At 34.5% G+C, this 16,055-nt stretch overlaps 1 protein-coding gene across 2 annotated transcripts in view; it reads left to right on the top strand.

The window, feature by feature from the left end:
- Cip2a (cellular inhibitor of PP2A) overlaps positions 1-15,178 on the top strand; it is a 30,792-nt gene extending 15,614 nt beyond the window's left edge. Inside the window, 10 exon segments of one of the 2 annotated variants that reach the window (NM_001427687.1) lie at positions 316-415; positions 3,476-3,594; positions 6,104-6,299; positions 6,851-6,925; positions 7,018-7,128; positions 7,812-8,008; positions 8,858-8,971; positions 9,202-9,284; positions 10,277-10,416; positions 11,428-15,178. In NM_001427687.1, the coding sequence (NP_001414616.1) occupies positions 316-415; positions 3,476-3,594; positions 6,104-6,299; positions 6,851-6,925; positions 7,018-7,128; positions 7,812-8,008; positions 8,858-8,971; positions 9,202-9,284; positions 10,277-10,416; positions 11,428-11,598 (1,306 nt within the window). In that variant the 3' untranslated portion in view covers positions 11,599-15,178. 2 annotated transcript variants of the gene reach the window in all.
- Positions 15,179-16,055: the final 877 nt, after the last annotated feature.

Genomic DNA, 16,055 nt, shown 5'->3' with positions numbered 1-16,055 from the left:
TAAGAATGATATGAGCCACATTCTAATAGTTGTACTTCTACATTCTAAGATTTGTACTTCATTCTGCAGGAATTTGAATCACATTGGGATTTTTTAAAAGTAGATAACGGTTTGAAATTTAGACTCAATACTAGTTTGTTCCTCCTGGAACTTGAATACTAAAAATATTAAGTTTTTTATATTTTAACTCTTAAAAGTAATACTTAATCTTCATGCTTTAAAAACAGATTTGTTAGATTTTTAATTTAGATGTATTAGGTAAAAAAATATGCAATTTTCAGTTATCTAATTTAAATATCACTTTTATTTTTAAAGCAAACTTGCTGCTGACGTAATTTTGAAAACTCTTATTTTGATGAACAAACTTAAGCAGTTGGTTCCTGGTATGGAAGTAAGCTTCTACAAAATCCTTCAGGTAACTTGAGACTTTTCGCACATTTTATTACCGTGTGCTTCCGTGTGTGTGTGTGTGTGTGTGTGTGTGTGTGTGTGTGTGTGATGTATGTTTATATGGTCCTGTGGTACATGTATATATAGGGGTGGGGGTGTGGGGGGTATGCACGCATGTGGAAAGTTAGTGTGTCCTCTTCAATTGCTTGCTACTGTTTTTTTCCTTTGAGTCCAAGTCTGTCCTGGAGATTACCTATTTATCGACGGATCCATCTATCTCTGTCCTGTATCCTAGGGATATATGGCTTGAAATGTGTCACCATATCTTATATTCTAGATGGCAACATCTCCAGCACCTCTTCCTTGGTTTCTAATAATTTTCCCTTTCTTGATTTCTTGATTTCTTGTTTGTTTCTTGAGACAGCATATTATAAGTATTTCTACTTTAATATTACTTTACATTTTAGGGGTATTTTTATACAATTGACCATTAGAAAAAAGTTAACAGTTCTGTGTTATGTAGTTATACATAGTTCTTAGAAACTAAATCTAAATTTATCCATGTTCTCAGTGAAGAATGTTGACAGTAATAGTTTCCTGCCTTTCTTTCATTATGTTGAACTTGCAGGTTTCTTGATTTATGCTAGCATTGGCATTGAGACCTATGGGAGATGCGTATGTGTGATGGCCTGAGAATGACTTTGAGTGTAATTCTTTCGGCCTACACCTTTTTTTTTTTTTTTTTTTTTTTTTTTTTTTTTTTTTTTTTTTTTTTTGACATGAGTTCTTTTCACTATTCTTACCAACAAAGAAAGGCAGGGTGGTGGCTAGTGAGCTTCAGGAATCTATTTCTCTGCCTCTCCAATACAGAGGGTAAAAGCACATTTGTTGTGGCTTCTCCATTTTAAACTTAGATTTACTAAGTGGACCATCTTCTCTAGGTTAGCTTTAAGTTTTAATCAGAGTTGGTTATATAATAAGAGGATAGACCATATCTGAAAGGGACGGATTATAGATTATAGTGAAGATATGCTAAAAACAGCAAGCTCACCAGTTTTAATGATAGTAGCTGAAAAGTTCTAGATGTTTTGAGAAAGCACAATTATAAAGTTTAGTTTACAAATTTATTTCCTACTCCCTCCCTTCTCTACCACAAACCCAGAACTTAAAACATGCCATATAAGTACTCATTTTCAGGGCTACCTTACCAGTCCTCATCTGTTCTTCAAGAATCAGGGAATATCTCATTTTGTCAGTCACAAGTGTTTTGAGCTTAAGTGGAGTAGGTGGATTTTATAGGTAGAAGAAAAAAGTGTCCCTGTCTGCTACTTTCCTTATAGGAAAAGGATCTTATGCTACTACAGTATATTTTGTTTGTTTTGAGGAAAATGGAACTGGACTTTAGTTTGATTGTGTAATATTTAGCTCAAGAATTTTATTCTGGTACTAACTGGTTTTCTGTGCCTAGTACAGGGTTCATTATTACCCATGTTAATATAGCTTATACAAGTCATTTGACAAAAATGCAATTTTTTTTCCTGAATTAACTTAATAACATGGCTTAGAAAGGGTAAAGGTAAATGTTCAAATAGAATAGAAGCCAGAACTGTAGGCAATGGCCTTGTGTGCACTATAAGAGCATTATACTTTAGCGGTTTAGTTCTTAGTTGGCTGAACTAGTTGCTAGTCAGTATTGGCTTGAGTAAGTAATTTTCCATTTTTGTACTTCAGGTACCTTTATTACAGACAGCATTTAATGATTCTCCACTCTGGGAGAACTTGTGGAGTGATTTTTCTTTTTTTTTTTGAGAGTTTTGAAGGTTGATTTATACTTAAGTAAAAGTAAGCATTTAACATTTTAATTATAAAGGCTTTACATATTAATATTTTCTTCATTAACATTTTTTCTCTAGAAAATTGAGTCAGGAATGAGGAAATGGCTCCGTGTATAAAGTGTTTACAATTTAGATCTTCAGAACCTACAGAAAAGGCGAACATGACAGAGTACATCTGAGTACATTCTAACACTGAGAGGCAGAGACAACAGGATACCAGAGGCATTCTGGCTAACTGGTCTACCCAGTTGATTAGTGCACTGGTCCTATCAGTGTAACGTCAAACAATCCTCTGAGTGGGGAGTGAGGATGATTATAGGAAAGATAGAAAAGTAGACTCAGAGACAAAAGTTAGAAATTGGGAGGGCTATCCAATGAATACTGCAGCAGCCCTAAGTTTAATTCTCTTAGGCTTTAAATACTTTATTGGATATCTGTTCAGAGGCCTCCTGTTCCTTCATCCAAGATTAACAGAACATTCAGCCCCTCGCCTTGAGCTTCAAGTGTATCTCTTCCTATCATTCTGTGTATCAGCAGGCCAGGAAATCTGCCAGTAGACCCAGGCCTGCCTTGACTACCTGACAGTCAGGCTTTCACAAAATCAGGCAAAATGGCTCCTGACAGGTTAGCTCCAGATACAGTGAGAGACTTTGTGTTTATAAATAAGATGGGAAGCAATAGAGAAAGACATCCAATATAGACCTCTGACCTCTATAATACATGCATATACAAAACACAATAGTAGGTTGGTTTTTTTCACTTCAGTGTTTAGTTTTGGGTTTTTCTTTTTTTTCTTTTTTTTAATAATAGATGATTTTAGAGCCTTTGGTACTAGTGTAAATACTGACACGAGGGACTTTGAAGTGCCTTGCTTCAGTCAATAGATTTTCAGATTTGCATTCACTTGAATAATTTATTTGATGCCTTTAATTTAGAAATGATTGGCCAAAGTTATATTTTATTAGAAATAAAACAGTATCTAAATACCATTTGATTTTGAAAAATAAAAGTTGATCAAAAAATATAAATCGTAAGTTTGGAGAAGCATTATTTAAAACATCAAAGCCTGGTGGTAGATATTTTTAGTGTATTAATATGGGTTGTTATATGGTATAAATAGCTATAGGGTGGTAAAGTAACTCCATGTAAGTATTGAGTAGGAATTCTCCTGAATATGCTCACCTTTGACTAAAGACGTGGCAGTACGCGTGGTCTTTCCGCCTCTTACTTGCTGTTTCTGATTTGTTTAGGATCCTCGGTTGATTACTCCTTTAGCTTTTGCTTTAACATCAGATAATAGAGAACAAGTCCAGTCTGGACTGGGAATACTGCTGGAAGCCGCTCCACTGCCAGATTTCCCTGCCTTAGTGTGAGTTGTATCATCTGCAATCTCTCTTAATGCAGTTTGAATGTCATGCTGTGTTTCTTTTTATCCTTCATGCATACTTATTAGTAAATTGAAAAACTTCAGATTTTATTGTAACTGCCAGTAATCTCTCAAATAATTAAAAATTTGATTCCTTTAACAGAGAAGGCCAAATGTTTACTCTCTCAAAGACAGCATATATGCTAAATATATTAGTCGTGCTGGTTTTGTCTTTTAATCACCTCTTCTGAACAGGGATTCTAGACACTGAAGCTTGAAGTTTTAGTTCCTTTTGTTGAAAGAACATTTCTTTCTGATGTATTTGCCAAGGATTCCCAAGAACTGCATGAATTCAAACTTAACTGCAAAAGGTCAATAAGAGGATTCTGAAATATTGAGTGTTTTATCATAAAGTACAATAGGTGATGTCCAGGCAAAAGTATTTACTATATTTAACCTCAGATCATTGTGTATTTAAAATGGTGTGAGTTTTGTTTGTTTGATTGTTGTTATTTGGTTTGGTTTGGTTTGGTTTTGGTTTTTGCTTAGGTTTGAGTATCAGAAGGAGAGAATCTTCAAACCGAATGATTACCATAGTCTGTACTTAGGATTTAGTTTTTAGAGCTTGAAGTAATTTATATAATAGAATTTGTAAAAATCACTTGAGTAATTTGAAACTGCAGGTCAATACACAGGCCAGTGAACAAGCTATTCTTTTGTAAATAGTTTTATCACACCTAAGCCACAGTATTCATTTCAATATCATCTCTCTTGTCTGTGCTGTTTTCACTCTCTAAATATAAGAGATGAGTTTGCTAATCTAGACTGACAGTTGTTAAATGACTTTGGTTACATTTTGTAGAATTACTCATAGAGGTAATCAGAAATTAAAAATTAAAGAACTATGAAATGCAAGCCCAATATCAATGCAATAAAAATCCCATTCTTTATTTGATGGTAGTGGTGTGGAGGGAGAAAGCAAACTCAAGGCCTCCAACATGGATTAGTAAATATTTAAAATTTTGACAAATATGTTTAGCAAGATTTTTATTTCTGATATTATAATGTAATTATAGTTCTCTTTTCTTTCCTCTTAGCCTTCTGATATATCCCTCTTTGACCTTGTTTAAAGATATAGTTCCATTTTTCATTATTTCATTAATCATTATTGTGTATGTGTGAGTGTGTGTACATGTGCAAGTGCTCATTTGGTTTTATATGGACATGACAAAGTGGACTGTGAAAAGCCCATAAAGTCTCAATCCTTTGCAGGAACTATAGGTAACCGAGGAAATCTGGAGATGGGCTAGAACCTTGCCAGTGGGGAGAATAGATAGCCCAGGGATCTAGGGTAAAAACCAAATGCTACTGTTCTTTAAAAAAAAAAAGGCAATAAAATGACTCGTAGTGACAATCTATACTTGTAGGTCAGTGCCTTGCTTAGCTCAGAAAAGCTACCTCCTCCAACAGATGGGACAAATACAAATAGAGAGCCATAGCCAGACAGACAGTATGAGAGACCTAAAACAGGATCTCCCCATTAAACCCCTCCCTCAGACCTTAGGGAATCTTGGAAAGGGGAGGCAGAAGGAATAAAAGAGCTAGGGGCTTTGGAGGACAGCAAGAAAATAAGGCCCTATAAATGAACAGGATCAAAGCTCCTATGAGCTCAGAAACTAAGGCAGTTGCTCAGGGTCCACACCGGTCTGCACGAGTCTGTGTCAGGTCCTCTGCTAATATGTTATGGTTTCAGTATTTTTGTGGGATCTCAGTGTGTGAGTGAGTTGGTCTCTGATTCTTTAACTTCTCTTGGGCTTTTCTGCTTTTGTTTGTTTTGTTTTGTCCAATTCTGATGTGTTAGTTTTTGTTCTATCTTATTATATTTTATTATATTATTCCTTTAAAAAATTAAAGGTTCATATAATGCCTATCTCTATGGGAAGGAGTGACTATGTTACTTACATAGGGCATTAATGAAGACCTCTGGAGAGGTAAATTTGAACCAAGATCTTAGTGGTAAGAAGGAACCAACCCTAGTCTGGTAGGAGAGTTTCAGAAAAAGGAACAGCTCTTTCAAGGCCTCAAGAGGTAAACAGGATAGGCTTTCAGTGGAGCAGACCAGAAGTCAGTACGATGAAGACATTGGGTGTCAGAGGAGAGCATAGATGAGACCAGGTGACACCATGTATGATTAGAGGCTGTTCTGAGTGATACAGAAACTGTTCTTACAGCAGATGCAGATAATCGCACTCACTGACTAGTGCTAGTATGCCTCCAAACTAGACAGGGAATTGTCATTATAAAGGATTGTAAATAGAAAAGAGCCCTCTGGAAAATTGAGAATGTTTCTCCAAACTTTATTTTATTATGGCTGCCAAGAAGATGATTTCCAGTATATTTGGAGACTTATAGTTCCCAAAAAAGATTTATTCCAAATAATACCATAGTTCTGTAACAGTTCTGCCTTTTGCTCTGTGTTTATGATTGATTTTTCTTCCTTACTCTTATTAAGACTTGGAGAAAGTATAGCAGCAAACAATGTATACAGACAGCAAGAAACTGAGCGTCTGCCCAGGAAAATGACTTTGCAGCCCTTAAATCACTGTTTATCAGCATCAGCAAAGTGCTTAACGCCTCCTCTTTCAAAAGATAATGCCCCTGCATTGAACATTGAGGACCTCATAGAGAAACTTCAGGCTGGAGTGATGGTGAGTGATAAACAGTTCTGTAATGGGCTTGTGCTTGGTACCAGCCAGCTAAGTGTCAGCTCTGATTACAGATTTACTTAAACAATTTCACATGCAGATTTTATCACTGTAACATTATGCTTTGACATAAAAAGTAAAATCTGGCTATTTTGCAAAGAAAAGTAATTTCAAAAATTAAACATTAAAAAAAAAATCAAATAAAAAGCCAGCGGTCATTTCTTACTCTACTCCTTTCTTATCTGCCCACAGGAATAAGAAACAATTTTAAATCAACATATTAATACTGAACCTTGCTCTGATATCTAAATTAGTGAGTTATTTGTAACCTACCTGATACAACATACATTTTATTTTACTCTTTAGCTTTTTTTTTTTTTCTTTTTTCCGGAGCTGGGGACCGAACCCAGGGCCTTGCGCTTGCTAAGCAAGCGCTCTACCACTGAGCTAAATCCCCAACCCCTACTCTTTAGCTTTAATGATTTAGTTACAAAGTAAATTTTCATTCTTTCATTAAATTTATTATTTTCTGAATTGAATTCTCTTAAAACCAGGTAAAGGATCAGATTAATGATATAAGAATATCTGACATAATGGATGTTTATGAGATGAAACTTTCTACCTTAGCCGTGAGTACACGCTTATTTTAACTGTATACTGATATGTGCATTTCACACGTGTTTCTCTAAACCCTGGACATTAACGGTGGATTTTCTTCTAGTCTAAAGAGAGCAGGTTACAAGACCTCCTGGAAGCAAAGGCCCTGGCTCTTGCACAAGCTGACAGACTGATTGCTCAGTATCGCTGTCAAAGAACTCAAGCAGAGACCGAGGTCTGTACACTGTATCAGTAAAGCATGTCAGCTTAGTAGAAAACTTGACTTGTGAAATGAGAACCATGCACAGCACTAGTTACAAGTGTGTTACTAACACATGTTTCTGAGGTGGTGAGAAGCAGTAAGTAAAGGTCTTAGTCACTAATTCTGATAAGCTAAATTCAGTCCCCAGGACACATATGGTAGAAAGTGAAAACTGATTTCCACAAGCTAATTTCTGACCTTCACATGTGATAGTGTGCATATACCCAGACATAAGCATGCTCACACATACAAAAATTAATTGATTCAGTTTTGTGTTTAGATGTGAGTTTCATGTATGTTATGTATGTGCAGATACCTGAATCAGATTTGGAAGAACTAAGAATATAAAATGGATAGTTTTCTCTAGCCAGTAGATGCTGAAATAGACATTTGGTAGCTCTTTTAAGTTGTACAATTTATTGGTTCTAGTGTGTGCTCATATGACATGCATGTATTATTTAATAATGCAGTCTGAAAAGTGATGCTATGTTGTGCCAACACCATATAGTGTACTTGAGCTATGATGGCTGTATTGTAAGTAGGCAAAATAATGCAGTGGAACTACCTACACCCGTGTGATACATTTTATCCAAGCATTACAATATGACGTATGCTTATGTGATGGTGGAAAAGTGCATGTTTCGTTTTCTCTTGAGGCACGAACACTCGCGGGTATGTTACGAGATGTTGAGAGAAAAAACGAAGAACTTAGTGTGTTGCTGAAGTCCCAACAGCTCGAGTCAGAAAGAGCCCAAAATGATATTGAGCATCTCTTTCAACACAGTAAGAAGTTGGAGTCTGTGGCTGAGGAACATGAAATACTGACGAAGTCCTACATGGAACTTGTTCAAAGGTAATTAGAGGTTTCCGGGTAAAGTTAAAACCTAAGTGAATATGCCACGTTTCCTCAACCCTAAGTGATTTTGAAAACGTTTCTTGATGTGACACCATTAAATAAGTAGTTCATAAGAGATTTCAGACTGCCTGAACATGGGCTGACTGAGGACAAAAATGACGGACATGGCAGTAATGATATCTTACAAGGTACAGCAAATGAACTGTATTCCTCACACTCATTGGCAAAGTTGGGAAAAGTAAAAACCTCTTTATTTTTTATTTACTTCTCTGATTTATTTATAAAATCACAGATTCTCTGGGATGTAAGCTTCTCAAGAACAAGTTTCTTTGTTTCGATCATTGATTGATCACTATGACCTAGAACAAATAGTGTTTGATAGGGAGACATTGCTGTGGTTCTTTACTAAATGAGGGCCAGCAATATGGACCAGGTCGTATCCAAGCCTGGCAGCCCTAGTCGGATCCCCAGAACATTCATGATAGAAGGAGTGAGTCAGTGTGCTCACACGTTCACACACTCACACCGTGGCACAGACATACTCTTGTGTACACACAAATCTGTGCATAAGAAATGATTGAATCAACTTAGTTGTCACAGTTTATATTAAAACTGACAGTTGGTCATTTTAGCAAGTTTTAGTTAAGTATTGGGAATTTCATGTCATTTTACCTAAAGCCACAGAAATTTGTGTTCCTTGTCATTGAGTCATGCTGTGAGCTCCTTTTGTAAGCTGCGTATGTAGTTGAGGAGCATAAGCAAAGGTTTGTAACAGTGATAGTTACTTCCAGATGGCCACACTGCTTTCCTGTGTGACGACACTAACATTTCTCATTGTCTTCTTAGAAATGAAGATATGGAAAAAAAGAATGCTGACTTGCAGACTACCTGCGAATCCCTGAATAAACACATTGAGACAGTGAAAAAGTTGAACGAGTCCCTCAAGCAACAAAATGAAAAGTAAAACCTTTAGTTCTATATTCTAATTATTTGTTATTTTGGAAGAACACTGATTCTCTATATATAGAATATTGTTTTTTATTGATAGCTAATAGAACTCTTCTTTCAGATTAAAATATAAATTTGTCCTATCTATAGGTAATTACAGTTCTTATGATTTTTACTTCATACTTTTGGGAGAAAAATAGCACAAATAATTTAGTTCAATAATTTTTCTTTCATAACTTCAGAACCATTGCTCAGCTGATAGAGAAAGAAGAACAGAGAAAAGAAGTCCAGAGCCAGTTAGTAGACAGAGAATGTAAACTATCAAGTAAGTTGCTTTGTTTGAAACACTGAAAATGTTTTCAGCATATTTAGCTTTTCAAGAAAATCAGAGTGTTGTTTATTTTAGTTAATTACTGCTACTTACTTTCCTAATTTATTGTAAGGATTTTGTTTATATTATTCTTATTCTTCGTGTCTGTATGGGTAGTGGGACTATGTACTTGTTCAAATGGCAATGGAAGAGGTGTTGGATAAATTTTCTAAAAAAGCAGTGTCTGCTTTAAACTGCTGAACCATCTCTTAAGTCCTAACTTCTCATAGTTTTTAAATTTTAAATTCCTAAACAGTTTCCCTTCTCTTTGAACCTTTACAAAAGCGTTCTCATTTATGTGATCAAGTAGCAAATATGGTCTTTTATTTCAATGTAGGGGTTACAAGAAATGATGACCCTTTTAAAAATAAAATGTTGAACTTGACAGCAGGTGGCAGTACTGGGTAATGTAGTTACTAGTCTCTAAAGTCATCTGTGAAATGACTTTCGTGGCCGCTACTGGTTTCTACCTTAGTGTATAGAGAGCAAGGCATGATTTTTTTGCCATGATTTTTGATCTCCAATTTCTTGTAACCCTTAAGCTGTGTGTGTTTCCCTTCTCCTTACCCCTAATGCTTATTTAGAACAGAGAAAGACATAAACACTCACTGTTTTATATAAAATACTGGTCAAAAGAAAGAATGTGGAGGTATTGTATTTGTCTATTCTTTACATCTCTTGGGTGGGGATAGGGGCTGCCCATGTGGAGGTAGAGGATAACTGAAGAGAGCCAGATCTCTTCTTTCCTGGGTAGGTTCCCGGGATTCATCCAGGCGATGGTAAGTGCCTCTACCTTCTGAGCCATCTCTTCCTCCCTTCAGCTGCTTTTCTGAGTCAGTAAATTTTATATAAAAAAAAAGTTTCCAAGAAGACATTTGATTTTCCTCATTTTCTTTTATACTAGCTACTTAACTTTTTCATAAGTATTGTTAACTGTTTGTTTTTAGATTTGCATAAAAAATCAAAATCCCAAGAAGAAAAAATTAATGTTTTACAAAAGGAAAAGGAAGATAAGCAGGAAACCATTGATATCCTTAGAAAAGAATTAAGCAGAACAGAACAGATCAGAAAAGAGTTGAGTATTAAGGTAAGAATCCTCAATTTTCCTTTGCAGAAAAATGAGAAAAAAAATAGTTTTTGAAAAGGTCAACATGGGTAGATTAATTTCTGGTTTTATTTTAGTTATTTAAAGTCATTGAAGATTTTTTAAGTGTGTACTTAACAGCTCGTAAGTATGTAGACACTATAGCGAGGGCTCATAGGTCTTTATGTGGTGTGCTGGTAGCTTTATATAGGTCGATAGCTTTGTCTCTACTTACACAAGTTTTCATGATTTTTCTATTCTTTAGAGCCTTTTTATTAGCAAAGAACTCCTAATTTTTTCTTAATTATCTTTGACATATATAAATATCAAAATACTAGCACTTGTAACTTATCAATGAGAAAATGGAGTCTGAAATTATATATATATATATATATTATATATAATAAATAATAGATATATACATTATAAATTTTAATCTACTGCTTGTATATTATTATGACTGCATGAGGAGATATAGTTATTAATTCTGCTTTGTAGCCCATTTACTACCAAAAAGGTAAGACTAACCCAACTTCAAAACTAACTATTGTAGAGCAAATGTGACATAAGGAGCTTTAAACTTGAGAGAATAACAGTTTGGAGAGAATCTGTATTAACAATTGTTTTTTAAGTACTACATAGTATGTAATATTTTTGAAAAAAAGAAAAGCTAATGTACTGCTATATTAGCTGGTGTGTGTGCACATGTGTGGAACAGGTCACATTTTGTATCCCTGGTTGGCCTGAAACTCATTATGTAGACCAGTCTCTTGCCTTGAATATTCAGAGATCTACCTGCCTCCTGTGTACTGGCTGCTATCATTAACGTAAAAGATTATTTAAAAGTTTCAATTATGTTGTCTTAAAATCACTATATAATTTATTTAAAATGTATATGCAATCTGTTCTAAAGTGACACAAATAAAATTTAAAGGACACTTAACATTTCTCAGATGAAAAACCTTTCTGACCTATTTATTTTCTATTTCTTGTCATTCCTTCTTTGTGCCTTAGGCTTCCTCCCTAGAAATGCAGAAAGCTCAATTAGAAGGTCGTTTGGAAGAAAAAGAGTCCTTGGTTAAACTTCAGCAAGACGAGCTGAACAAACATTCTCACATGATAGCAATGATCCACAGTTTAAGTGGTGGAAAAATAAGCCCAGAAACTGTGAATCTTAGTATATAAACATCATGGCTTCGAGGAATTTGTATGTGGATACTTTTGTTGTATTCATATATTGGAGGTGGAGGAAACGGAGGAAATCGTGACTTCAAAACAATTATCATTTGTTCGCTATCTATTAACTTAGTAAAATCATAATTTCATTGATGTTTTACTTGGTCTTTAGAATAGAATTTTTTATTTTTTTTTAATGTTTACTCTTATGTGTCGTACATAGTCTCATTTATGATTATAGCCATGGATTACTTAATAGCAACCATGAATATATTTACATAAATGTTCTCTTAAGCACTTTCTTCATTTTGTGACCATTGCTAGAATTGACACACACACTATGAGGGATCCAGGGTCACTAGGCTGCATCATCTTTTGGGATTATGGTAATAAAAGTATGATCTATCATTGGTTAAAAACTGTCATCACCATCACCCACTGATATATTTGTTAAGTACTTTCTTGATGCAGCAGTCTTAGAGATTAATTGATTAAGGTCAACTAATAAAAATGTTCTGATACTACTAAGGAACTTTCTCTCTAAAGTTAACAGAAAATAGATTGAAAGAACTTTATTATTGCATTTAAAATGAAATTATATTTAGCCTAAACTCTAAATTTGGAAACAGTGCTGTAGCTATCAGAAATGTTTAAAAATGGAAAAGTATTTGTTACATTAAATGAACATAGTCTCCTGAAATTAAAAATGTGTATAATTATTTGCAACTTTCTTTAGTTCTTTTGTTTGGCTTTTGTTGTTGTTGTTTTGTTTTTTTGTTTTTTGTTTTTGTTTTTTTTTTTAAGATCTTATACAGTAACCTAAGGTGGTCTTTAACTGTCTCACTTTTTGTTTTTATTTTTTGTTATTTTTTTTTCTTTTTTAATTTTGTTGTTTGCTTTATAAGATACAGTTTTTCTCTGTATTCCAGGCTACTCCTGAAATCACTGTGGAGCCCATGCATGTCTTAACTCACAGTGATCTCCTGTCTTGGCCTCCCAAGCACTAGGATTACAAGTGTATCAGTATATATTAAGAAATTAACTATTCTTAAAATGCTGTATGTTGAAAAATCCATCATCGCTTTTGAGAGTAATTGGATTTCTATTCTATCAATCAGAAATGTTATTTCTTGTAATACAACACACATTTAATGTATAAATAGTTTTCAATTGAGCCATTGAATTTTAAGCAAAAGTTATATATCCCTGTTTTAGTATTCATACAAGAGAATTCTTTTAGCACTTTGCATTTAAATAAACACAGGTGTGGTGTGTTTCAGAAGGCATTTTAGATCCGTATTTAGATCCGTATTGCTTTGATTTCCTTATGCTATCCTCTGTGCATTCTCCACAGTATATGATTTCAATGAGCTTAGTTTTGCTTCTGTCTTTCAATCATAGAAAGTATGAACTTGTGTTTCAAAATTAATCATATATTTGCATTTTAATGATTGCATTAAGGACTGTAGCAGTGCAGTGGTGGCACATACCTTTAATCCCAGCAATCAGGTTTACGCAGAATAAAAAGTTATTTTATTTTATACAAGGGAGGAAATTAGTGAATGAATCAGAAGTGTTAGGGACAATAAAATAAAACTATATGCAACATCTCTAGGCACTGTGTGTGTGGGTGTGTGCACACTTACATGTAACCCCAGGTTACCTTGTAGAATTGTGTGTGTGCTACCTAATACTCATTAGTTACATGTTCTGTTGAGCCCTTAAAATGTGGTGTGTGGAGGTGAAAAGTTAGATATTTAACTTGTTTTAGTAGCTGTTCCACTGAATATCGTGACATTGTGATATGAAATCATCTACAATATTTTGGACTGCATTCATAGCTATCCTGGGTTGAATGCTATCCATGAGACCCAGGTTAAACTTGCCTAATTGTTCATTTTGTTTCCTGTAGTTTCACTTACAATGATAAACTTTTATCTGAAAAATAGAAGTAATAATGCATCAGTTTTAAATACCACATGAGTCTGAGTTGGTGAAATCTGTCTTCCCACTCTGTTTTGCATCATGTATCTCTTTACCACCATGTCTCTACTGCATATTCTACTTGCAGTATGGCTACATACTAGTCGACCTGACCCAGTTATCAGATCATGTTCTCAGGTACTGAAATGCTGTATTCAAGTAACCCTTATTCCATGATACTTAATAATGGCTCTAAAACATGCAAAAGTAGTCAGTTTGAATGTAGCTATTATATTGCAGATAAAGGAAGCAGGATAAGTAAAATAGTATTTTAAGGTGAATACTATATAAATAACTCACTACAGGACCTTTTTATAGTTATTATTTAATTGTCAAGTGTTATTTCCTCTTAGTACCTTATTTATAAATGAAGCTTTATAGCTAGGCAAAGTGATGTGTGCCTTCAACTCTCACACTTTGAAAGCAGAGAGAGACAGGTGGATGATAAGTTCAAGGCTAACCCAGCTATACAGAGAGGTCTTATTTTACATAAGGATTAAAGTTGGAGGTTGACAGAATAGGAGTTAGCTACATTTTATAATATGTATTTTCTTTCTGGTTCTGTGTATCTCAAATTTTGAAACCAAATTTTGTGTGTGTGTGTTAATGTATATACACATATACATACATACATACATACATACATACATACATACATACATACATACACACATACACACATACACACATACACACTTTTCTAAAAAAGATTTAATCAGGTTCATACTATTTTACCATAGTTGAGGATTTAAAATATGTATACCATAGCCCAGATAAAAAATCAAAACAAGAAATTAATTACTAGTTTTATACACATCTGCATAATTTTTGTGACATATTTTCTAAAACACGTAACTATTATATTTCCTTTTACTATTTATACATAACAATTTGAACAAATACTTGTAGTTTGCATAAAAATGGCTCTATAGGCTCAGGGACTATTACTACTACACCTTGTTGGTGTAGGTGTGGTATTGTTGAACAAAATGTGTCCCTGGGTGGCTTTTGAGATCTCAGATGCTCAAGCCAGGCCAATGGCTCAGGGTCTCTTCCTGCTGCTTGCAAATCCTGATGTAGAATCTCAGCTCCTTCGCCAACACCTTGTCTGTTTGCACGCTGCAATCCTTCCTACCATGATGATAATGGAATAAACCTCTGAAGCTGTGAGAGAGCCCCAATTAAATGTTTTTCTATATGAGTTGCTGTGGTCATGATGTCTCTTCACAGCGATAGAAAGCCTAACTAAGACAGTGCTCTTAAAACTTGATTGGTTAAAGTTTATTCTCTGCTGCTTAATTTTGTGTGAGTATAAAGATGGAGGGTTAATGCCATATCTTAAAAAGGAATCAGATTAGTGTTTCTTTGGGTCTTAATGTCATAATGATTATCTGATGATTTGAAGGAAATTGTATCATAGGTTAAGTTTTTTATTTTAGGATGTAGCAGACAGAGTCACAAGTCACAATTATTAAACTCTGCAATAGTAGCAAAAAGGAAGCCTTGGACACTATGCAAGTAAATATTCCCGGCTGGGTTCTAGTAAACCTTATTCACAAAACTGTCAATGATTTGCTATTAAATGTTGAATTTAACCACTAAGAAATCTGTTTGGGAATCTTTCTGTGATCTGTTTTGTTTACTAATAATTGATACTTAATTTTTGTATTTTTTTCTTGGCCTATATTGCTTGGTATAATCTACTTTTGGTATTTATATATAAAATGCATGACTTGTAAATACTGTATAACTAGGACTGACTTCTTACTCAGTTCTCATAATTTATTATAATTTTATTTTCCACTTAAGAGTTTAATATTGTAACTCAGTATGGTGACTTGAATAGAAATGGCCCTCATAGACTCATATGTTTGAATGCTTGGCCATAGGAAGTGGCGCTATTAGGTGTATACTTATTGGAGTAGGAGTTGTTCCTTGTTGGAGGAAGTGTGTCACTGTGGAGGCAGATTGGATCAACCTATGCCCAGCATGGCACAGTCTCCTGCCTTTGGATTAAGATGTTGTCCTCTCAACTCCTTCTCCAACAACATGCTCACCTGTAACCCACCAGCTTTCCCACCATGATGATAATGGACAGGACCTCTGAAACTGTAGACTACCTCCCTATTAAATATTTTCCTTTATAATAGTTGTGCTCATGGTATATATTCACAGCAATGAAACCCTAAGACACTGATATTGCAATATAGAATGCAAACCTTACTTCTGTAGAACCATTTATCACATCATCATTTATGTTATAGTTGACTATATATGTTGTCCATATGTACGTAAATTCACATATAGTTTTTACTATATCTGTATTAAGTAGATAAATGGAAAATCTCTCTTATCGACAATATATTTGTGTATTTGCTTGTGATGCAGAGTAGTTTTTATACCGTGATTTGGGAGTACTAAGTTGTAGGCAGAGTCAGCCAATACCTTTTTTCTCTTGCAGTTTTTATATATTTACATTAATT

The sequence above is a fragment of the Rattus norvegicus genome, chromosome 11 (assembly GCF_036323735.1).
Source record: "Rattus norvegicus strain BN/NHsdMcwi chromosome 11, GRCr8, whole genome shotgun sequence".
Classification (NCBI taxonomy): domain Eukaryota; kingdom Metazoa; phylum Chordata; class Mammalia; order Rodentia; family Muridae; genus Rattus; species Rattus norvegicus.
Note: the sequence above shows the minus strand (reverse complement) of the source record. Positions and strands in the feature narration are given on the sequence as shown.